This window comes from Salvia hispanica, chromosome 4, assembly GCF_029641045.1.
Source record: "Salvia hispanica isolate PSC_SH4W2 chromosome 4, Shi_PSC_v1, whole genome shotgun sequence".
Taxonomy (NCBI): Eukaryota; Viridiplantae; Streptophyta; class Magnoliopsida; order Lamiales; family Lamiaceae; genus Salvia; species Salvia hispanica.
The window spans coordinates 5,924,408-5,948,927 of NC_142695.1; the positions used below are offsets into that span (position 1 = coordinate 5,924,408).

At 37.4% G+C, this 24,520-nt stretch overlaps 4 protein-coding genes across 5 annotated transcripts; 3 read left to right on the forward strand and 1 right to left on the reverse strand.

The window, feature by feature from the left end:
- Nucleotides 1–790: 790 nt before the first annotated feature.
- Nucleotides 791–6,036, forward strand: LOC125194407 (uncharacterized). Of its 2 annotated transcripts, XM_048092599.2 has the most exons (5): nt 791–1,348; nt 1,684–1,862; nt 2,312–4,118; nt 5,251–5,425; nt 5,531–6,036. In XM_048092599.2, the coding sequence occupies exons 1-5, from the start codon at nt 914–916 to the stop codon at nt 5,758–5,760; spliced, it is 2,826 nt and encodes a 941-aa protein (XP_047948556.2). In that variant the 5' UTR covers nt 791–913; the 3' UTR covers nt 5,761–6,036. The 2 variants fall into 2 exon arrangements, with proteins under 2 accessions (XP_047948556.2, XP_047948555.2); XM_048092598.2 differs by having other exon boundaries at nt 5,251–6,036.
- A 408-nt stretch (nt 6,037–6,444) lies between these two features.
- Nucleotides 6,445–10,007, forward strand: HCF107 (high chlorophyll fluorescent 107). The gene is made up of 8 exons (XM_048089008.2): nt 6,445–7,236; nt 7,451–7,594; nt 8,134–8,439; nt 8,517–8,576; nt 8,670–8,915; nt 9,001–9,111; nt 9,262–9,438; nt 9,526–10,007. The coding sequence occupies exons 1-8, from the start codon at nt 6,682–6,684 to the stop codon at nt 9,874–9,876; spliced, it is 1,950 nt and encodes a 649-aa protein (XP_047944965.2). The 5' UTR covers nt 6,445–6,681; the 3' UTR covers nt 9,877–10,007.
- Nucleotides 10,008–11,428: 1,421 nt separating this feature from the next.
- LOC125196870 (Nucleic acid-binding proteins superfamily) lies at nt 11,429–17,197 on the forward strand. The gene is made up of 13 exons (XM_048095531.2): nt 11,429–11,762; nt 12,343–12,529; nt 12,715–12,787; nt 13,284–13,431; nt 13,674–13,783; nt 14,061–14,207; nt 14,321–14,450; nt 14,535–14,678; nt 15,078–15,226; nt 15,496–15,570; nt 15,674–15,812; nt 16,469–16,741; nt 16,909–17,197. The coding sequence occupies exons 1-13, from the start codon at nt 11,478–11,480 to the stop codon at nt 17,062–17,064; spliced, it is 2,016 nt and encodes a 671-aa protein (XP_047951488.2). The 5' UTR covers nt 11,429–11,477; the 3' UTR covers nt 17,065–17,197.
- A 649-nt stretch (nt 17,198–17,846) lies between these two features.
- ALDH22A1 (aldehyde dehydrogenase 22A1) lies at nt 17,847–23,666 on the reverse strand. The gene is made up of 14 exons (XM_089069531.1): nt 23,293–23,666; nt 22,778–22,821; nt 22,246–22,338; nt 21,747–21,874; nt 21,165–21,287; nt 20,692–20,845; nt 20,006–20,109; nt 19,851–19,929; nt 19,629–19,724; nt 19,380–19,517; nt 19,038–19,253; nt 18,759–18,950; nt 18,318–18,461; nt 17,847–18,231 (listed from the first exon to the last, which is right to left on the reverse strand). The coding sequence occupies exons 1-14, from the start codon at nt 23,402–23,404 to the stop codon at nt 18,079–18,081; spliced, it is 1,776 nt and encodes a 591-aa protein (XP_088925657.1). The 5' UTR covers nt 23,405–23,666; the 3' UTR covers nt 17,847–18,078.
- Nucleotides 23,667–24,520: the final 854 nt, after the last annotated feature.

Genomic DNA, 24,520 nt, shown 5'->3' on the forward strand with positions numbered 1-24,520 from the left:
TTTTTTCTCTCTTCTTTTCCATTTCATCCAAAGTTTTTTTAGATACAATAACCAATCAGATCTTCAAAACAAAAAACTAAAAGTTTCAAAAATTTAATTCCAGTTTTCGTAAACTTTACTACAACATTTCCAACATAATCACAATTTCGCAAACAAATTAACCGCTTACAGAATAATCAACCGATTGATCAATCACCGACTCGCAAAGCCTCATTACGATTGTCGTCACCCTTAACATCAATATCCCACCCACAATCATGATAGCCAGTGGCAGACATAGAAATTCTGTAAGCACTCATAGAGGGGATTGAACCCAGGTTGACAAGAATTGAAAGTTTTGAGCCCAACTAGACGGCCACTTGGACTACCACTAAAATTCATAAGTTCCCATGTAATATATACATGGAGTATCAACATTGTGGTTCCAGTGGGTCCACCTCTGATCGCAATCGTCGTCGGTACCTCATTGATCAACCGAGATCGATCAATCACCGACTCGTGAAACCTCATTGCAATGGTCGTCGCCTTCAAAATCAATATCCCGTCCACAATCATGATCGTAATCATGATTGCATTCATCGTCGGAACCGTCCTCGTCAAATTTGATTCCAGTTTTTTGTATAATTTTCAACATTACATAATCACATTTCCAACACTTTGAAACAGTGGAAAAGTAGAGTATTAAATTGAAGTTTATGAATATCAGATGATATTTTTAAATATTATGGGTCAAAAATGATATTTTGGTGAAATTCATGGACCAAACAAGTGTGCACCTTTACACAAAACAACCAAGATAAAGAAGTATGCCAAAATGTCAGGTGCTGCTAGGGTTTTAGGAATCCAAATTTTTAGGAGTTGAGGGTTTATCAAAACATCCCATTCCCCATTTCTACTCGCCTCCATTTTCGCGATGGTGGAATTCGACGATGATGACTTCAGCGACCTTTATGCCGACGTCGAGGTGCAGGCAAGCTCGGCAATCAGCGCTTTGCATCGATCGACCGAATTGCCCCCGCGGAGCGACCGTACTTCTGCATATCCTCTGCGAGGGGAACAGAAGGCAGCTGTCGAGCGTGATGCTTCATGTGAGGCGGAGGTGAAGGGCGGCGGTGGTGATTTGAGAACTTTGCCTGTAGAGAATGTTGATAGAGGTGAAAGCAGGAGCGCGAGCTGGAGCGAGGGCGAGAGTGTGAGCGAGAGCGAGACCGAGAGTGAGGACGGATTGGCTAGCCGTGGAGTTGAGAGAAAAATTGGTGAGAGCTGTGAACGTAAGAGATATGAAGAAACATCTGGAAAGGAGAAGAATGTGAATGTTGAGGATTACAGCTCTCAGTCCCATAGAAAGGTTCTGATTATATTTATGTTGACTATTTAAATGTTTGGTTATGTTGTGGTAGTTTATTTGGGTTAAGTTACTGATTAGGTTTAGGATCTTTAGATAAGGCTGAGAAAGTATAAGAATCCATTGTCTTTGATTGCTCTGTATTCGAATGTTGTTACATATGATCTTTAATTTGTTTCCCCTTGTTGGCTAGAGTTGAAACTGGAGCTGGAGATTGTTAGATAGTCATCAATTGTGTTTTTGATTCCTCTTCAGTTGTTGGTTGTTAATGTTATCAAATTAGTTCCACCTTTTTCTGTGTCATACTTATAGTATATTTGCTTGGATTTCGACTGCAGAAATTGCAGTATGATTCCTCAAATTCTAAGATGAAGAGAGTTCACGAAATGGCACAAGTGCGGAGAACATCCAGGAAAGGGGACGATGATGACAGAAATCGCTTCATTAGTAGATGTAGTGAGGATAACCAACCTAACCATGGACGGAAACATGGAGGACAGAAGATTGTCTCAGAAAGGTCTTCCCTACAACCAATCTCACTAGTGGTGTTATTGCATTACTTTGATGTTTTAATCAGTAGTCACTCACTCTAAATATGCTCATCCGGATAATGTTGAGAAGCATCATATGTATTGCCATTAGAGATTTGCTCAATTGTTGTTATATGATATTTTTATATCTTGTTAGTATTTGTACACCATACACTCAAGGCATCCTTTATCTGGTTTTGTGGTCACCACTTGGCCAGAGATTATGTTGGGTGAGATGCAGAGATGAATACAAAGGAAGGAAGAATCTAAAAATATAAATATATTCAAATTGTAGCTTATACAGATATGTTTTAGTACAGAAGGAGAAGAATATTTTATTTGTTTTATTGATCTATTATACATATTGTGTTTCATTCGTCATGATTATATGTTCTTAACTCTGATAACTTCCTGCAAAAATTGGTTACATCTCCAGGCATACTGCAGCAAGCTATCCTGTGCCCTTGGATTTGGATAAGTGTGGAAGTGTACAGATATCCGATTCAGTAGAGGATAGCCCATTTGAAGTCTCTGAATGTGATTCAGATGACATTTCTGAAGCTTCAGATGATACAAATAGAAGAAAATCAAGGTGCATATTGAATAAAGTGCCATCAGCACGAGAACCAGAACCAGTTAAATGCAGTTGGAGAGAGCATGGTCAGGGTTACTCATCTTCTCATAGGAGTGATGCGCTTGGTAGCAGATATATTGGGAAAAGCCCTAAGCGTTCAAGGTACTCTTCGCCTAGCTTAGACTGTGAATTAACCGATCAGAAATATCGTCTTCCCAAACACTCTGAAAGACGTGGTGTCAGAAGAGGTACCAGAGATGGCGGATATCATGAGAGATGGAAAGACAGCATGCGGGAGTATTCTGATCAACCCAAGAAATCTAATTATCTGCCCTATTTCAAGAACCAGCCTGATGAGGATGCTTCTTATGCAACTGATGCCAAGCATCTCTATAACAGACATGTTAACCATGGAAAACAGAGTGCAATAACAGATTTCAAATATATTGAGAGTGCTATTCCTTACCGCAGCCACTCAGAAAGAACGCTGACTTACTCAGGTGGGCGTTTGCCTGATCATCATATGGGCCAGCCATTTCTGAAAGACCAATACTGGTGGGACAATCCAAATAATATATACAAAGCAGGTCCCCCTGATGGTCACAATACTAGTGAAAGACGAAATTTTCTTTACAAGAGTAGTCAGATTGATTATGAACTTTTGGATTATAATAGGTATCATAATCAGAGGAAACATCATTTTCGGGGATATAGCGAGGAGTTACGGAACCTATCACGAAAGTACTCCTCTGCAGCTGACCAAAGAGGCACTCAGTTCATGTATAAAGGAGAAAGCGGACATCTCAGGAGAAGAACCAGACAAGACTCTCTGTCACCACTACATGACAGATTTGTGGAAGGAAAGCATAGAAGAATTCACCCAAGTAGTGGTGGAGACCGTGATCATCTTAATGATTTGAATGTAGCTCATGATAGAAGAAAAGTGGTGAGCTCTTCAAGGGGCAATAGATGGCGTCATAGTCCTCTGAATATTTCAGAAAATCTCTGCTCTGTTGAGAATAAGGTTAATGATTGGAGGAACATCAAACATCGGCCTTTTCCTTTTTATTCTTCTGAGGAACCTTATACTTCTGGCAGAGGGGACTTTCTAGGAGCTTCTGGACCAAAAACTGGGGGGGTTCAAAGAAACATGAGGTGCTCATGGAAAGAAATGCACATTGAATATGATCAGTGTGGTACTGATGTCACCACTCTTATTCCCAGAGAAAGCCTCAGATATTGTTCCCCTGAGGATTTTCATGTCAAAAGAAGAGACTACCAACCACCTTCAAACACTAATTACACAAGAGAAAGCATCAAAGATGATCGGTATCAGGATCATTTTGTTGGGAGAAGAGGCAATCAACACTCTGAGGTCTTCCTTCTGAAGGAAAATGTATGCAAGTCCAGGAAGCAGGGCAATATTTTCGTCGCCTCTGAGGAGCCATCCCATAATAATTCTAAACGAAGTTCAAAGAATGATGATGTTGATGATAGAATGGAACTTCGTGAAAGAGAAATGGGTAGGCTGAACTCCAATATATTGGGAGAAGAAGATAGTGGTAATCATTTTGATGGGTGTCATGAATCCACAGAACTTAATGGTCATGCTCGGATGCATCCGAGTAACCAAGATTCAGTTGATCGCTCTTTGGTTATGGGAAGAAAGGTAGAATTGAGGAAATTGAGGTCAACTATATGTACCATTTTGTTAAATATAAGCAAGTGCCCTATATTTGTAGGGCAAGCATATTTTAATAGAGTGTTCAGTGTTGTCAGTCCTACTGCATTCCCCTCTATCATTGCATATGTTTGTTCTCACAATTATATTTGTGCTGCAAATTTTCTAACTATCAGTAATTTATGTTGAGGAATCTAATATGCAGGCACATGGTGTTGATGTAAGTACTTCTTTGTCTTCATCTTTAATGACCTTAATATTCTATCATCAATGGTATCTAGATGGGAGCACCTATAATTTCTGGATCTAGTTGATCTTGTAGCATGTAAATCCCTTAAGGTTGTGGCACCCCTTTTGGGCCCATGATAGTTGCCTTGTTGATGCCATATTCTTTTTGAAACTCTTGAACCTTCTTTCATATACACTTGTTCCAAATTGTTAATTCTCTGGCAGAATGTTGGATGTGTTAGGTGGCTTAGTACTTGCTGTGATAAGATTTACACAGGGTATGCTATATATTTTGAAATTTTCTCCATGCTAACAGTTTACTCTTGAAATAGAATCAACATCTTCTTAAATTATTCATTTGGATCTATTGAGTGTCTAATCTATGTTTTCATCTGCTATTAGTATTGATAAACTATTACTATGTTTTTATTATACATTTGTTGTGTTATTTATGTTGCAAAGAGTTAGAAACCCCATACTAGTATGTTAACTTTCCTTTTGAGGCATAACATTATGTGTTCTACTTTGCACAGTTGAAAACCACATTTGGTCTAGATTTTTCATCAAATGGTAAATACCTCAGTTATGTGCATAATCTTCACCTGCATAATTTATCTAGATGTTGACAATTGATTCTTTTTCATTCTTATCTTGATAAGGCTTTTCGCACCGTTGATGTTAAACACACAAGGTCTCTGAAACTGGTCCGTTTATTATGCATGTGGTTTTGTTATATGAATAGAATTCTTCCTTATGGTCTCGAAAGACCGATTAGTACCTCCATAATGCCTTGTTTTTAATATATTACAAGTCAAATTTGCATGATCTGTATTATTTGTTCTGAAAGGCTCTATATTGTAGAACATTTGATATTTATGTCCCTTTGTGGCAGTGCACCTTGCAATCCTCTATAAGAAGAACCACCGAAGCTGGAGAAGATACATACTATGGTAAGTGTGACCTCGTGGGTTTGACTAACAAGAAACCAAATAATTCTGTAGACATGGACAAATTCAAACCAGATGAAGGAGAGGTAGATGCTGATCTTAGCCACAGAAATCAGCAGAGTAAGTTCTCGAAAATTTATCATAACCAGTCTCTGGACATTGAGGAAGGCCAGATCACTGCTGAAGAAATGCAGAATGAAGTTGAATCACATATCCATGCTTCAGGGAACCTGGAAACTACTTCAAATGATAACAGATTGGTTGAGAAATTGGATGATGAGAAGATTAAGGAAATTATAATGAAAATGGAGAGGCGAAGGGAGCGCTTTAAGGAGCCCATAATGACGAGCAGGGATGGTGAGAAGACTTTCTCCTCGCTGCCGGAGTTGAACGTTGAAACTGCTGAGGCTCGGCTAAAAAGACCAGCTAGAAAAAGGAGATGGCTTGGGACTTAGATCAGGTTCACTTCTAAGTACGATTTTTTGAGGTAGTAACTGAGCTGCAATTTGATTGTACTTCTCATATGTAATAATCTGTGGCTCTTTTCACCTCATCACATGTTGCTGCTGCTTTTGCTTTATTGTCATGGAAATTAATTGTGAGTGTGAGTTTTCTGCTTCAGTGGCACATATCTTCATTTTGTGATATAAACTGTGTAAGAGTTTTGTAGTTATATTCATGTTTTGTTGTTAGCAAGCATGATAAAGTAAGCAGTGTTTTTGTTTCCGTCATCCCATAAACTTTTCGCTACTTGAGTTCGTTAATTTGTGAATATTTTTATTTATGACGACCCTGCTCAGTTTTCTTCAGATATTTGAATATTTCGTGAAAATATAATTGCACAACTTTTCGTAATTTAAATATAAATAAAGAAAATAAGAATACGAGACACGTAAGAGTAAGACTACCATACTTTATTATTTATAGAAAAAGCTTCTACTTGATGAAAGATCACTTTTTGATATTTACATCTTCCAACAAAAGACTGCCACGTGGCAAAGAAAATCTACTCCTCAGATAATTGTCTGAGCCATCCATAGTTTGGGCTACCTGGCCAATTTCTAACCAGTGGCTTCTATTTTGTTGAAATTCCCATATGCCCCATTTGTCCATAATCACTACTCCTTATGTCACACACACACACCAAAAGCTACATAGTGGAAAAAGCAAGTTCACCAGTTGAGCATTTTTTTGGACATTGGATCATCTTCTTCATTGAGAAAAAACTTCATTTTCTGTGGTTCCTCAATCACTGAAATTTCTCCACCAAAATTTAAGGGCATTTAGGTCATTCCACAGCCCAAACACATTTTCATGAAGAAAGCTTACAGTTTAATCTGTTAAACCATTGAAAAAGAAGAAGAAAAAAGAGGGAAATGAGCATCTTCTCTTCTTCTTCTACTACTTCATCAAGCTCAAAATTCACTCTCTTCTCACCTTCCCAAAACCCCAACTACTCGAAATTCCATCTCATCACACCCTTGAAAGCCCCCAATTCTTCCCCACCACACCGAGTTCTGCTCCACATACACTCTCATGACTCGCCATCACCTCCGGCTCTTCAGGAGAACCCTCAAAACTCTGCATCCAAAGCTGAAATGGAGGAATATGGAGATGGATTTGATGAGGAGATCATCAAGGCCAAGAAATCTCTAGAGGAATTGCTCGTTGTTCGGAGGCCGGTTATGGAGGAACCGAGAGGTGAAGCTGATGATGGGAGTGGGATTAAGCTGAAGGAGAGCGCAGCCTCTTCGAAAATCGACCAAGGGCTATCGCGGTTCGCGAAGAAGATGCCGATTTTTGAGCCTAAGTTGGTGGAGCCTAGCTCCGAGGAGAAGCTCCTTTTGGTGAATTTGGATTTGGCTTTGTACAAAGCTAAGCTTTTGACGCGGAATTTTCGGTTTCAAGAGGCAGAGGAGATACTTAGGAAGGTAGATATTGGTTGAGTACACCCCTTTATTATATGCATATGCATATGTGCTAGAACTTTGTGATATTTGAAGTTCATTTCTAGTTGGGCTACATCATTTTTAGTTTAAGTATAAGTGCATTAGAGCTTGCATTGTAGCATTGAGTTTGCATCTTCCTTTGATTTGAGTTCTTGATACATTTTCGAGAGCTTAATTGATGTGTGATTTTTTGAAGTGTATACACTATTGGCCAGAAGATGGAAGGTCCTATGTGGCATTGGGGAAGACTTTGTGCAAACAGTCTAAGATGAATGAAGCCAGAGCTGTATATGAAAAGGGGTGCCAAGCTACACAAGGAGAAAATTCATACATTTGGCAGGTTGGTAATGCTTTCTTCTTACGACCTTTAGATTACAAGAAAACGCCGTGTTTTGTGTTGGTTTAGTGCAGTTCTGTTTAGTGATAGACAAGAATTAGTTAATACTCCAGATAAGTTAAGAAGGAGTTGAAAGGTTCGCAAGCTGGGATATGGATTGTAATGTTGTATTTGCATATCATACATGAAAGAAGCATGAAGAGACAGAGACGAAGGGAGAGAGATCCAATGATGTTTTCTTTAGTCCATTCCAAGAGTTAATGTGGAGAAACAAGCATATTGGAAGAAATTGTAATTTAATTGCATATCATACATGAAGAGAGAGAGATCCAAGGATGTATTGTTTAGTCCATGCCAAGAATTAATGTGGATAAACTAGCATGTTGAAAGAAATTATTATCTTTTAATTTCACATCATACATAAAGAGAGAGGGAGAGGGGGAGCGAGAGAAATAAGTGAGTTAGAAGCCAACATAACATGAGGAGAGAGATAGAAAGACATCCAAAGTAAAGCCTAAGTTTTTTTTTTCCTTTGTTACTAGTGTTGGGCTGTTCTTGAGAGTAGGATGGGCAACATAAGGAGGGCTAGAGAACTTTTCGATGCTGCCACAGTTGCTGACAAGAAGCATATTGCGGCCTGGCACGGATGGGCGGTCATGGAGATGAAGGAGGGAAATATCAAGAAAGCAAGGCATCTTCTAGGAAAAGCCCTCAAGTTCTGTGGTGGAAACGAGTACATTTACCAAACACTCGCTCTTCTTGAAGTTAGATCAAAACGGTATGAACAAGCTCGTTATCTCTTCAAGCAGGCAACAAAGTGCAATCCTAGAAGCTGTGCTAGTTGGCTAGTAAGTTTTCTGGAATCTCTGGTTCTGATGGTTTTGTCGACTATTTTATTACTCAAAGTTGTGTATTCATTGTGAAGGCGTGGGCTCAGCTTGAGGCAAAGCAGGAGAATGTACACGCTGCTAGAAGGCTTTTTGAGGTATGCTCTTGAAAATCACTTGATTTTTCTGCTTGTTCAAGAACTCTGTTTTTGGTCTGAGAGAATGCTGTATGATGTTTTTCATTAATGTAGAAAGCTGTTCAGTCGAGTCCCAAGAATAGGTTCGCTTGGCATGTTTGGGGAGTCTTTGAAGGTAATTTAGCAAATGTAGACTTAGCACGGAAGCTTATGATGATAGGGCACGCTGTGAATCCGAGAGATCCGGTGCTTCTGCAGTCGCTTGCGCTGCTAGAATACAGATACTCGACTGCAAATTTAGCTCGCGTCCTCTTTAAGAGAGCATCAGAACTGGATTCAAGACATCAGCCTGTGTGGTTTGTGAGTATTTCCTCTCTCTCTGTAACTACACATTAGAGACATCAACTAGTCCATGACACTCTCTCTCTCATGTGTGTGTTCGTAGGCTTGGGGTTGGATGGAATGGAAAGAGGGAAACTTAGCAAAGGCTAGAGAGCTTTACCTAAAGGCTCTATCAATAGATTCAAACACAGAAAGCGCTGCTCGCTGTCTCCAGGTAAGCGATGCTCTTCACCTGCACAGTTTTATTTGATATCCAAGTCTTTATCGTGGTTCCATCCCAACTTCTCACGACGTTTGATCACAAAAAGACCATGTCTAGCAAGACACCCTTCACTACTCTTAAGAAACACTTGCTCCACCGCAGGCTTGGGGTGTCTTGGAACAAAGAGTTGGCAATCTATCAGCAGCAAGGAGACTATTCAGATCTTCCCTCAACATAAACTCCCAAAGCTACGTCACATGGATGACGTGGGCATCTCTAGAAGAAGATCAAGGCAACTCCATACGCGCAGAGGAAATCCGCAACCTCTACTTCCAGCAGGCAAGCCATTTTTACTATAACCACCTTTTTTTTTTGTCTCTCTTCACCAACCTTGACACAAACAGTCATGTTCGATTCTTGCATTAGCGTACTGAGATTGTGGACGACGCCTCGTGGATCATGGGATTCCTGGACATCATTGATCCGGCAGTAGACAGCATAAAGAGGCTTCTCAACTTAGAGAAAGGCGCGTCTACTGCTGAGGAACGCATTGCAAAGGAGCAATTTGGAGGAGTTTCTGCTGATAGCGGTGAGGGAAATGCAGCTGGGAGTGGAAGTGGCTTTGATCTGGATGAGTTTGTACGACAGAAACTGTCGTTGGATCCTTCGAATCTTGAGGTTCGATTTGCACCATCGTCTTGGTCGAAGAGCAGTGCATCTGCCACGAAAGTGAGAAGATCAGAGAGCAATAATGCCACAGAAGTGGCAAAGGAGTGAATGCTTGCTGGTTTCTCTGCTTATGCTGAAATTGGAGGGGGGAAAGGGTAGATAAGTTGTAAATTTTGTTGTATACTTGTGAGATTTTGGCATTCTGCACTACACAATTTTTAGAATATTTTTTTCTTGAAGAGCTTTTCTTGGAAAACGACCATTCTCTCCAAGAAAATGAAACTGAAAATGAAATGTAGCAGTAACAAAATCTTCACAAAAAATTCATTGAAAAGTACTACAAATCAAAATCTATCAGCATTTGTGCAATTCAGATATAAGTATTTTATGATGCCATTTTATTTTACAAATGTGCTAAATGTGTACTTTATTAAGTGATAAATTAGGAATTTGGGATCCAATGTCCTACTATAATTTTCTGTTTACCACTGTGTACGACTACAATACTACTATCTTTATTCTAATACTATCATTCGTATAAAAATAAAATATACTAATATACTACTACTATGAATTATATTCAACTTTTATATCAAGAAATAGAAGTTCAAACAATTTATATACTACAATTGTGGAGTTATGAATCTTAATAATGAATTGTTTACCATATAACTAGGGGTGTCGAAACGGGTACCCGCGGGTACCCGCACTCGATTTTGGCCGAAATTGTTGTCCCGATACCCGCCCCGCATTGTGTCGGGTATTACCCGATACCCGAGTCGGGTATCCCGCACCCGACATGGCGGGTACCCGTCCCGACCCGACCTTTTTAAAAAAATATTTTTAAAATCTTTTTTAATTATTATTTGCATTATCCTCAGCTTATTAATCTTCATCCGTTATAATATTGGTATTTTATGCATCTAAATAACATACAATTCCACGAATCATTAGAAACTTAACATCCACAATATAATATGTGTGCTACTGTATAATACATGTGTGTGTGTAACATATGCTATTGTATATTATTAATGCACTACATATGCTACTGTATATATTAGTATTTGTACGTAGAAAAACACACTTTAATTGCTCTTAATAGAGGAAAAAAGTTTTTTTTTTAAAAGAAAAGTTATATGCTGAAGTTTGAGTCACCAGATAATTTAAAAATTATATTAAAATTAAAATTTACAAAATGCTAAACTAAAATCGGGTAATTTTCGGGATTATCGGGTATCCCGAGCGGGTATCGGGTATACCCGATACCCGCAAAACCAAAAATTTGATTACCCGATCCCGCCCCGTTATCCGTTTCCGTCGGGTGTGCGGGTACCCAATACCCGCTACCCGTTTCGACACCCCTACATATAACCATGATTAGGTGAAAACCCAACTTGATGACTATAAATTCAAATTAAAGCATACTATAAAATTGAAATCAAACAACAAAAAAAATAGAAAGAAATCATCAAGCAGTGAAGATTTAATTATATGGAGTATAATACTAATATAAAAGGATGTGAATAGTATTTTTATTTTTTTATTTTTATTAGGGAAAGTATGGTGTCTTGTGTGATTTGAAATGAAGTTTGAGTATAAATTATTGAAGATCTCCCGCGCCAAAACAGAAGCTATAAAATTCAGAAACCCGCCATTCCATTTCAACTAGGTCATCGAGCTTCTTTCTCTTTCTCTCTCTAGGTCTGATGAGAATGGACTCTCCAAATGACGAGGTGCTGGGCGACTTCATGATGGAGAACGAGTCCACTATGATGGATACCGACCGATCGGATGCTGTCGAAGAAGACGATCCGTTTCTCAAATTCATCGACACCGCAAAATCAATTCTGTACGAGATCTCTGGTTATTCAGAGGAGGATGACCCCACGCGGTGCCCGAGCTGGAGCTGGATTGCGAATCGGATCCTCAGAACCTGCGTCGCGTATTCGAGCGGTGTGACGCCTGCTATTCTCCTCTCCGAGCTTTCTCTGGTATAGGTGTTTTTACAAATTCTGGTGAAAATTGCTTTGCATTTTGATCGCGATTATTTGATTAGGTTTCGGTTAGAAACGTAGGTTTTACTTGTGAGGAAGTGGAGAGAATCGGAATTTATTGTTGTATTTGAGTGCTGGAATATCTTTTTTACTATCATTTGAGTTATCGCGGAGCTGTAGATTGGTGTGTTAATTTGATTTCTGTGCTATTCTTAATTTTATGCTGATTTTGCCTCTGCTTTTATGCATTTTTCATCGAAAATGGTAATGCTGCTATGTTAAATGTAGTCATCTCCTGAATCATGAACAAAATAAGGGTAATCATGTATAGATGCTTTGCTTTCATAGTTATATGGAGTGACCGAATGATTGAGCATATCTCTTTGAAGTTTGTAATCTGGCTAAGTGGCTATTCATTTAAAGGAGTTTTACTAGCTCGAGTAAATTATGCTGCAGCATTTCATCTGCTATGATTCCTTGGATATGTGTCATGACTCATTGAGTTGAATAGGATCTCATGTAATAATCAGAATACCTGTTCACATGATCTGTTCTGTATTTGGCTGAGTGTGTCTAGGCCTGGAATGAGCAAAATAGAAGTGGAGCCCCAAAAAAACAGTCTGATTTTATTGCCAAGCTGAAGAAGAAGCACAAGAGAGCTAAGCTATTGAATACCATTACAATTGATTCGATATATGAGAAAAGATTCTTACCATTAAGCAGAGTGATTGAAGCAGTTATAGTTGATGTTTTTGTTCTCCCAGGTATGCTGCATGTCTTGTTTTGTTCCACATAGCATGCTCAAACAACATATTTGTGCCTATATCCAGCCTGATTTCATTTTTTTGGTTCCCCTGAGAAATACATTGAATCATGAACTGAGTTATAGTAGACAATGCGTGGAGTCAAACTGGTTTGCCATAATCCATTTCCACGATAAAATTTGCAGGAACGGATATTTGCATGCTGACTTTGGGTGATATATGGAGCTCCAACACTATAGATCTATATCTTCACAGGAGGTAAACTGGTAAAATGATAAGAGACTTAAGCTGTATATTCCCCAATTATGCTAGCAATTTTAATAGAAAATGAACTGTTATGCAACAGTTCTCTGTAAAATGCTTAGCTCTAGTTAATGAACAAGCCCTGGTTATTCCTTTGGCATGTGACCTGTCTGATTTATTTTTTACGGTAGGATATATAATTATTGTGTCTTTGTAATAATGTATCCTCTTAACACTTAATTGTGATCTAGAATTATGTTGTAATATAAAATGTGAAATGTTGAAAGAAGAAGCTATTTTTCAGTTCCTTCTGTTGGTTTGCTTCGTAGGCTTCTTGGTTAGTTGTCTTACTTATTGATTCCCTTCGAAGTATTTGATGCAGAGATTTTTTATTAGGAAAAGAATTTTAAAAAAAAGTGAAAGAATGCTGCTGGAAACTAAGCAAATGCATGCTATTTTAATGCATTTAATATTGTCTGTGTGGATGATCTTACTTTGTATTCAAAGGCAGGTTTTATAATATTGTTGATCCCAGTAATGGCCTTTTGAAGAAAGGCAGGGAAGTTCTCTTAACCGGGTGCTATCTTCGGGTTTCCACCGGGAGTTCAGGATGCCCACGGCTTTTGCCAACTGAATACTTTGTTGTGCTATTAGATGAGGTAGGTTTTGACTCCACGTTTCCTCTATCTCCAAATCAAACTCGAATGATCCTACTATGTTTGTTCGGCATACTGAAGTTATGAAAACAAATTTAATTCTAGTTTTTCATGATTGAGGAAGTTCACTGTATATAGGAAACAAATAAAAATGCTGAATTATATATCCATGGCTATGAAAGAATCAAAAACTTCTGCTACAAGCTTACAATTACTTAGTTGTCTGACCTAGTTTCATGATACAGGATGAAGATGATGATGCAATGCTTCTTGCTGCACAATTTTGTGATGATTCCTTCTCTACAATTTCTCTTGATAAAGTAAAAGAAGGTGTCTCTCATTCATTTTATGCAAGGTACTATAGTAGCTAACTAGTACAATTGTTTTTATTGTGTATTCTGTAGATCCTTTGTAACTTCTAAATAAGTTTGTCTCAAGTTTTCTAAAGTGTAATAATAAATTATTTGATATTATGGGCATAAGGTTTTATGATCAATGATGGACCCTAGTTCTGACACTTGAATTTGCATAATTAAATGAGCATTTCCTAGTTTTTTTTATGAAATTGCAAAAGTTGAAGTATTATGTTAATTTGATTTGATATACAAGTCTCTTCTTTAAATTTTGGACAGAATTGAATATATAGGACCAGTGGAAGTCCTTGGTGAATATGGCAGTTTACAGAGGAAGAGGAAACAAATTACTCTTGTTGATAATGATGGTGTGAGATTAAATTTTTCACTCTGGGGAGAGCAGGTACTCATTGCCAATCTCTTTAGGTATATCATAATTGATCCCTTGCTAGTCACTTCAAAACTAATTCTTCTCTCTTTGATATTTTATTGCTCTTTTCTTCATTTGAATACAAACTAGTTTGTCTTGCTTCATGCAGCATTGGAAGTATGCTTGCGTTGGATAAGCCATTCATTGATAGTTCCCTTGAAGCAAGCCATGAACTTTGCCTGGAATATGGCAGTGCAACTCAGCTGTATTTGGTGCCTACTATTCCGCACAAAGAACAAGTAACAGATGAAAAATCCACATATCACTTTCTCTTTAAAATGCTTTCTTTTACTGACATGTTGCTGGATTTTTTGCTTTATCAGGTGTCTGTAGCACTGACACAAAACCATTTTCAAGGATCAAGGCTGCTGAACGCCTCAAATCTGAGCGAGGGACCATTAGTTTCTCAAGTGACATTACCATGCGATTCTCAAGGGTCCATTGACTTCAGCAACTACCCCTTTCGAGTAAGGCTTCTCTCCACCTGATATGAAGATCAGTTGACAATCATTAGATCCCTCTGATCCCTGAAAACTGCATCATTCATGAAAGTTCATTAGGTCTTATTGAAGTCTTTGATTTGGAACCGACCATATTTGGATTTCATTTCCATCTCATAAAAAAGTTGCTGTCAGCACAAGACAAAAAACTTCGAGTTCTTTGAAAATAAATGTTTTTTAAGCTTGTTGGGTGACTAATTAAATTGGTTATCTCATAATAGATGTTCTAACATTGTTTGTGCTCGAAAGATGCTTTTAGTTTGCAACCCTTTCATATGATGGGCATTGTTTTTTCTGCATAAGTATAAACTATGTTCCATTATATTTTAAAGATTTGTTAATCTGTCAATTGTTGAAGTTTTGCAGTCATATGTTGTTGATCTACGAGATAAAATGATGGGGATTAGCATATATGGTATCGTTACAGACATAAGAGCATCTAAAGGCATTTTCTCTCTGAGGATTGAAGATGCTACTGGAGCTATATGGGCAAACCTACACTTTGAAAAATCTTGGTAAGCAAAGCTATATAAAATTCTGTATCATTTCCTACCGGGATAATGTTGGGAAATGAAACATGATCCAATTGCATTGACAACCATTTTAAAAATTCACCATTAGTTTCAGAAATTTTGGATCGAAAGTAAAGTTCTTGCTGCAATTGAGAAAAGTTACTATTCTAATTTGAAAAATGGAGTAAATTTTGTGAATCTAGTGATTATTGAACTTCATTATTTTCAAGTAATAACCGGTGTGATGGTGATTATACATCAACATTCTTTAGGTCAATCGGGAGACTAGGGAAAGGCCACACAGTCTACATATCTGGTTTAAGCTCTTTTCTTAGTCCACGAAAAAGGTGACCACTCTCCCATATAACCTTTTATAATACCTTATAATATAGTTGTGCTTATAGTTTTTGCTTCAATTTCAATTTGTGTAAACATTTATGATGATTGCAGTCTTGAAGTATCATGGTATGAAAATAGAGCTGGATCATCTTTCTTTAATTTGAGCTGCTTGCTAGCTTTCCTCAACACGCCCACTCTTCACAGATTATCGTGCATTTCTGATCTATCCATCCATACAAGGGGTGTGCAAGTACGTTTCCTTTTTTCATTTTGCATTTCTTCATCAAACAGCTTCCTACCAATTTTTTTAAGTAGCACTTCATTTTACTGATAAGCTTCTTTGTGCCACAATTTACATGTGAGTTGTGGTGTGGTAAGCTTTGATATACAGTAAGCTTTAATATATGTAGGGAATGGTTCAAAAAAAATAAAAATTAAAAAAATAATAATCGTATTCTGAGCATTATGATAATTTTTGCAATAAACCTATAAAGTTAGTAGTATTTGATAGATTCAATGCAAGTGTTTAGATGGTTTTAAAATTATTTATTGGGTAAAATATCTAGTAAGTCTTTTTTATTAAAATAGTTAGGGGGGCTAAAGCACCCATCACCCTTCTAAATATGCCACTGCTCTAGGGGTAAGAAAAAATAAACCTGACCAATGATTTTAGTTCGTTTTTTATTTTACTATAGTTGTTAATTGTATTATACTCTTATCAAAATCCGTGTCAGCTATATATTCTTGTTAAATGGAGATCAAACCGAAATGAGCTCTTATATGTCCGGTCTAGAAACAATAAATTCGAGTACTCATTTTAATGAACTCAAATTTAACCTATTTTAAATTTGATTTGTGCGTGTTAACATCACAATAGCATCGGCCTGAATTTGCATAATGTTTCAGGTATGTCGAGTGTGGGTAGATCACGTCGAACATTGCCACGTGGACATGAGATTCATGCACTCAATTTGCGGTCATCTTGTTGAGAAAGCATCACCCAATGTAGAGGCTGAATGCAAATTCTGTGGCAGAGTTTGCGAGGGCGAAGTGGAATGCACATTCGTTCTGGAAATTACTATCGCGGATGAGACGGGAAAGGTCTTCGCTTCGTGTATAGGCCAAACAGCTGCTGAGTTGCTGCAGATTTCACCCGATGAGTTTGCTTTCTTGCCCGAGGTAACATAATTACATTTCATGTATAGACTGATCCTTGTTTATGTTGATGGATTGGAATTTTGAAATATTTCAATGCCAAATAAAAAAGTAACGCCATCTAAATTCCCAGCTATAGTAATTACATCTGCATTTCTGATTAATTTTTTTGGATGGAAAAATTGATACAGGAGGACCAAATCATATATCCATCGTTCCTTGAGCAGGACAAGTTCGTTGTAGCAATCGCCAACCGCAGAAGGAAGGGAAGCTCTGAAGGATTTATGGAGCAAGATCAAAGCACGGCAGATTGGGAAGTCACTCGCGCAATCAAGTGCTGTGAGTGAATCGATGAATGTTTCATGTAAACTCTATATGTAATACATTCATACTACGCTTAGATTATCAACACTTCGGATTATCTGTAATTTTTGTGCTCCGTTATTAATTTTATTATCTTAATAATATTTATTACCAAAATATGTTTACATAAGTAATAATCATTCCCCTTTTCACTAAAAAAATGAACCATAAAATCATATTCTTTCATAAATTAAGAGTAGGCAAAGAGTAAGGACTGACGTGGGTTTAACAAAATGTTAAAGTAGATTGTGTAGTTTATGCATAAGTGTTACGAGAATAAAAAGGAATGCAAAATTCCTTCTAAACACCTGATAAAGTCATTGTTGCATACTTTTTGTGGACATAGTAAAGCAATCGTAGCAAATTCTTGATGGATGAATGAAGTATATTGTAATTGGTGAATAATCAATATCCTAATAAGAGCCTATTAACTAAAAATTAAAAGCTGAAAAGTAATTTTAAAATATTACTCCTATTCAAGATGATTGACATGAAATTTTAGGTGAAATTGTTAAGTATAATAAAGTAATCCCTCCGTCCAACCATAAGCGAGCTACTTCTTTTGGCACAAGATTTAAGTAAGAGAGAGGGTTTTATAGCTTAAACGGAAATGACTCACTTATGGTAGAACATCCCAAAAAGGAATGTGACTCAATTATGGTGGGGCGGAGGAAGTAGATTTCAATGATGAACGGATGACTGTAATTTATTAGTACGAATTGTAAAATTAAACTAAAATATAAGAACTTATAGAAAGAGTAAAAACTAATGAAAACTAATGACGTGTGACTAAAAAACGCAATAGAGGAAATATGAGATGCGTTCTCCTACAGTAAAGTTATTAAAAGAGCCAAGCGTTTTATATCAGTGGCAGAACAGAATATACAGACTAAAGCTCATTCAAATCCACCAGAACTGAGTCCATTTAAGAAAGACCAATTGCTTCAGGGCGAAGATTTAAGACAAACCTTGGAAATATTGAGTAGTTCCACACATTTTCAGTCAGCTCTTTTATTGCTCTTTGGACCGTTGGGTTCAGAAAGGGTTTTCACAACGTCCACCAATGCCCGTAGACGATCCCAGACATTCAAACCGTACAGTGCTTCCACGAGCGATTCTTGAAACTCAAAGCCGTTCTCTGAGAGGGGGTACTGTGCATAGATAGATAGACAAAGAAGTCAAGATGAGGCCAGAAAATCAACTTTTTCTTGAGAAATATCTGCTTCTGAATCTTAACCTGTATAGGCTTTGGTATCTTGGTTTTGACGAGCGGCCACCATCTATCCTCCACTACGGACTTAACAAGACAGCAAGCGCGCAGCCCTTCAATACCAGCAAATCTTCCGAACCCACTGTCTTTTACACCACCAAAAGGAAGGGACTGAGACACAAACAAAATCAAGTTAAACCAACGGTGGATTTTACCCATATTATAATCTAAGGGGGTGTCTGCTTTAAGGATAGATTAGATTGACAACACATAGATTGAGTATATAGTATGATTACAAAATTGAAGAAGCTCAAAACAAATTAATCCATCGTGGACTAGCATACTAATGTAGTATATATAAGATATTGTCCATAATAATCACCCGAGAACACAAAAATGATGATGAGAGTTCAGATTAGTATAGTCCTCTCTATATCAAGTCACCAATATATGATAGTGTAGCATTACCTGGCACATGTATGATGAAGCGAAATCATTAATAGCTGCAACTCCACAGTGTATTTGAGAAGCTATTGCTTTCGCTCGTCGCTGGCTGCCCGAAAATACAGCACAACCAAGTCCGTACTTTGAGTCATTAGCAAGTTTGACTACCTCGTCATCACTACTGAATTTCATGATCGGCATGATAGGTCCAAAAGCCTGCGTGTGAATTACAAATTTCAAAAATGCATCAACACAACTTTACTTGAGAAAAGTCCAATTAGTGATTATACGAAATTACAGCACCTCTTCTTGCATCAGTTTCATTGTGTGATTGACATTTACAATCACAGTAGGAGGGAAGTATTGATCAACAGCCCCTTCACCGATATTCCCAACACTTCCTCGACCAACAATCTCAGCTCCTTTGTCGAGGGCATCATTCACCAGGCTCTGAAGCTTTTCAGAATGCTCTTGCATGCATATTGCTCCCATGTCATATTTTCCAACTAGTGGAGGACCCTAAAGAAGTATTCTCAATCAGATATACATCGAACCATTAAACGAATTCAAACACGCTTATCTTTGTGGATAACATCAAGATTTTACTATCACACATAATCATGACTGCAGGGATGTAGGAATTACAGCAGTAATAGCTTTCACAATTTTGACAACTTCAGCAACAAATGTTGCATAGATGTCTTTGTGAACATAAAACCTCTCAGCCCCGGCACAGTTTTGGCCACTTGATTGCAGAGCGCCCCTTACGGCAATTTGAACCACCTAAAAGGTTGTAGCTCATTAAATTCTTGCCTACTGTAGGTTCAGGTTTAAGATGAATAATTGTGGAAGCTAAATGCTTAAATCTAGTGCAAAATAGTTGTTTGTTCATACATGAGGCACGTCAACATCCTCGCATACAATAAATGCATCTTTCCCGCCAAGCTCAAGGGTAACTGGTATCAGTGTGTCTGCAGCACTTCTCATTATCTGCAGTATCACACACAGATGATGGTGATGGGGAAAATATTATAAATAATTTTATGCAGATCTAGTTAAGACAATAGATCTAATTTTGTCACAAATCTAAGGATTTTTCTCGTAAGAGATACTGACCATTTTACCAACCCCCGGTGATCCAACAAATATCATTTTGTCAACCGAAGAAACTAAAGCTTCTCCTGTCTCTGCAAACCTGGCAGGAAAGTGGACTCCTCATTAGATTAACCAAGAACAAGCTTGTACTAGGATACGAAATTACAGAAGCATACCCTGTGATAACTTCAACTAAATTTTCTGGAGCTCCAACAGCAGCGAGGGCAGCTTGAATTATACGCAAATAAAAACATCCTGACCAGCTTGCATGTTCTGAAACCTAAAGCATAAAAAAGCCTCATCCTCATGAGAAAGTATTTGGTAAAAAAGTGTCATAGTATTCGTATTGTAATCAGTTGTGTCCCATTATAGGAGAGAGTATAATATTGTGCAGGCATGTATTAAAGCCCTTAGCCCTTGATCCAAGTTTTGACATCAGTCATTCAGGCCCTAGGTGGATTGGTTATGTGATACTATTAAACTCAGATCTCCAAGAGCTTGTGAGGTAGAGAGAGACCTTCCATTTGTTCTCCTTTTTCACTTCTCTTTCAATTATATGAACAAAAAGTACGGAGAAAGAAACACATGAAGCAGAGGAATGATAACTAAAATCCACAATTAATAGCGAAACTCTTTTATGAGATAAAGTTTTTCTACATCTGGGAAGTTGGAGCGTATTCCAATTATGTGAATATATATTCTACAAGTAACAGAAAAACTTAGACTAGCAAACAAAAGTAGAATCCTAGATGAAATCAGTTGGTGCTTTCAAAGGAAGTTTCTAAACCATGAACAAGTAATATATGCACTAGCATTTGAAGAAATATACATCCTCTGAAAAGCAAATGAATAGAGAAAATACCTTAATCACAATGCTGTTTCCTGAGAATACTGCAGCAAGCATTGGATTAAATATGTTGTGAAATGGATAGTTCCACGAAACAATGGCCCCAATAACACCGAGGGGGTGAAATTCCACCTTGGCGGTCTTGTGAAGCATTGATCTCCCACATGACCTGCATTTATTAGGTAAAAAGTGAATGTAAATGCATGGTCTTAAGTCCCCAAGTGCCAGTAAGATAATGAAAACTTTAACTGGAATAGGAATAGAATTTTAGAAAAACATTCAATATGAGTTGGACGGTGAGAACATATAAATATAGTTGGACCGTCAGAAAAACAAAAGCTAGCCATGCAAGCATAATGTTATAGAACTATAGAAGTAAAGTGTCAAGCAAGATCAAGTGATCAACCTCAAGCACTAACTTGAGACTATTCAAGTTGAATACTTCGCCAAAGAAAGAAAAAAAAAAAGGAAAAGGAAAAGTAATGTACCTATATTCAGGTTTTAGCCACTTTTCACCCTCTGCTAGAAGCCAAGTGATTTTCTCACAGGTCGTCATAATTTCTCCTAGAGAAGCATCGATCATGGTCTTTCCAGTATCACGTGAAGAAACTCTATTTGAAGTGTCACACAAGTAAGCAACAAAGTCCATAGAATAGTGAAACAGGAAAATATGAATAGGAGTAATCATAAAAATATAACTGTGGTTTGCCTGATATAATGCTGAAATAAGGAATAACAACTATATATTCTAAGCAGTCAGAGCTATTTAATCTTCTTGGTGAAGTTTATTGAATGCACTTCACCAAAAAATTCACAGCCCAAATCATATCCTAGAATCAAATAATGTTTAAGTTTCATTAATTAGAGACAATTTTTGTATCCTCACTTAAAACTACTGATTTATTTTTTAAAAAGTATATTGCTCACTTCAAGTTACATGTTACATTAAAACCTTACATTTCCAACTGTCCAGTCAACATTTCATATGCAGCCGTCCTAACAGTTTCTATTAAATTTGCAAAGCTCTTACTTCCATCAGTATCAGTTTTAATAAACAAGGATGCCCTTACTCGCATATAAGTGCCTGATGTTCAATAATGTACTTCAGAAGTATCCTCAGAAACTGGCGCCTTTGCTTGAAGCTACTTTTGGCCCATGCCTTTTGAGCCTTCCTAGCTTGTGCTACACGCTCTTTCACCTAAGCACATTACTTCACTAGGTTAATTTTAGGGTACCATGGAGTACTATGTTGCAATGTGCTCACAAGTTTTTATACATCCAATAAAGATCTCAAACATTATATCCAAAAAGGAAAATATTCATATCACAAAAGCTCAACAGTTTCCCAGTAAATAATCACTAGGTTGGAGGGCGAATCTTCATTAAAATTCAACTGTGTATGCATGAGCTTGTTAATGACTCGAGTCAAAATAAAATCAACAGAAGTTCTTTTAGCAGTTCAAAGGCCAAAAACTCAACAAATTTCTTAACCAGTATGCAAGAGACTAGAAAAGGAGAGGTGTCTATAATAAAAAGGCTGTGAATTCAACACTATCCGGCCAAAAAAACCTCATCAGCCTTCAATGCAGGGTAATAGCCAAGATATTTCATTGTTGCAGGCTCATAGCATTGGACTTTGTCTGTCTGTCTCCTTGAGGGTATCTGCAACAGGTGGACAGATCACATGAGAATTGATGTTTGAGTCATATCATGATAGCAGTCAGAATCACTCAAATTCAACAACACGCTATGAATATTTCGTAAAGTACGAATGCCTGGTGGAACAACCTTATGTGTAGTGTAGAATCAAAACAATATACTGTGCGCAGTGGAAATTCAGTAAATACAGGTACACTTTGGGTATATAAGTTGTTCATTAGTGATTAAGAAGAAATTTTAGAAATGATAAACAATAATCTCACTGCAATTATTTGCTGGTTTGAAACTCAGAAACTAATCTGATTTTCATTAGCACAAAAAACCTTAGAATCATTGAATCTATTGATAGTAAAATTAATCACTAAAAGAAGTGCATAGTGACATATTAATGGAAAATACAAATAAGTCTGTGCGCACAGAGAGAGACATATGTAAATCTTACATAGATGAAGCTGTTTTCCTTGGTCTGACTCCCATCGTCCAGCACTGCCATCACAAAATCGTGCGTAATGAGTATATGAATTATCTCCACCAACAACACAAACATCACATCATCATTTATTATTTCCTAGTATTTCCTATCAAATGATTGAAAAAAGAGTTTCAGCAGCATTAGAACTACAAGACCTGCGGATCTGCAGACTTGAGTTTCACAATACGAGTGCACGTGTGACTCTGTGTAGAGCACAACACAACACCACACTAACGTCTCCATGCTTAAAGGATTAACACTAACTCTCGCTCAACTCGAAAATAACGATCACACCAATTGTTTATGATAAATAGCTCAAAATGAGCTCTAACAGAGCTGAGTGTACTCCGCATCTAAGCTCATCATCTCAATCTTAAAATATTTAACAAATGAGAAAGGATTCAAGCAAATTTATGCCACGCCACACACACACACGCTACGAATCAAAGGTCAAATCAAGGACGAACGCGAACGGAGACACTCACTGTCGGAGGCATCGACGTCGATCGAAGGCACATTTGGCGGAATGAGCATAAGCAGGAACTTGCAGATCGCGACGGCAAAGGCGATAACTACCAGCGGCCACCAAAACGCCATCGTTTCAGCTCGGCCGATCGATTCGGAATCGAAGAAAGCGTCGGATTAAACCCTAGATAAAAAGGAGATATTCGAATTCCGGCGATGGAACTGGAATCCGATTCAAAAGGAGCGCATTCGTCGAGCAGAGAGGAGAAAAAGGAGACAAAACAATTGCTTGAGCTCAGTGTGCTAGCGCTCACTCTTCAATCTCAGGTTGCACAGTAATTATATTTATAGTGAGCGCAGTCAGTACTACACAGTCTACACTAACTTCTCTTCAAAATGGAGGATATCCGTCAACATTTTGCACATAATCCATTTTATTGATTCTATTACCATTTCACACTACGCAACATTTAAAATTTGTCACAATTTTTAGCAATTGAATAGTATTTCAACTTAGATCAGTTTTATGTTCAGAATTCCACTAAAAAAAAATTGTGCCATGAATTTGTTCAAGGAGAAATGGAGTGTTACAATTGTTTTTGGAAAATAAGTTGTAACCATTACGCAATATTCCACTTAAATTTTAATTTTTTTAAGTTACCATGTAAATAATATAGATACAAATTAGGAGGAATATGAGAATGAAATTGATGAATTAAAACTAATGAAATGTGATCATATAGTAGTTGATAAAACTGATAAAGCCATTAAAGTATTATTAAATTGGATTATAGCTTTTTTAACAATTGTAACTATTTTTAGTTATTTAATATTGTAAAAATAACCTCAAACATTTATGTATATGACAGATGGTTATGACATAGTAATTAATTTCTACATTTTTGCCGATAGAAATGCCATAAAAAAGGTCCTGTGTGAAATAGAAAAGAGGGGTAGAAAAGCAACTGCATCTCATTTCAAAAAGGCTATAAAGCATAAAAAGATCTTGAATGATCAAAGTATGAAGATTTCATATGTCAAATATTTTACTAAAGACTTAATATATCTTGAATGGTATATATAATTTTGGAATTCAAAAACAAAAGAAATCAACCCCACTCATCCCCTCAATGTCAATGCTCACCTAAGTCTCATACGACCGTACTTCTCTTGAGGCGGGCGGTGCGGCAGAGTCGCCAGACCCCTTCCTTCTCCCAATAACACGAGGGGACTGGATCAGACATCCCC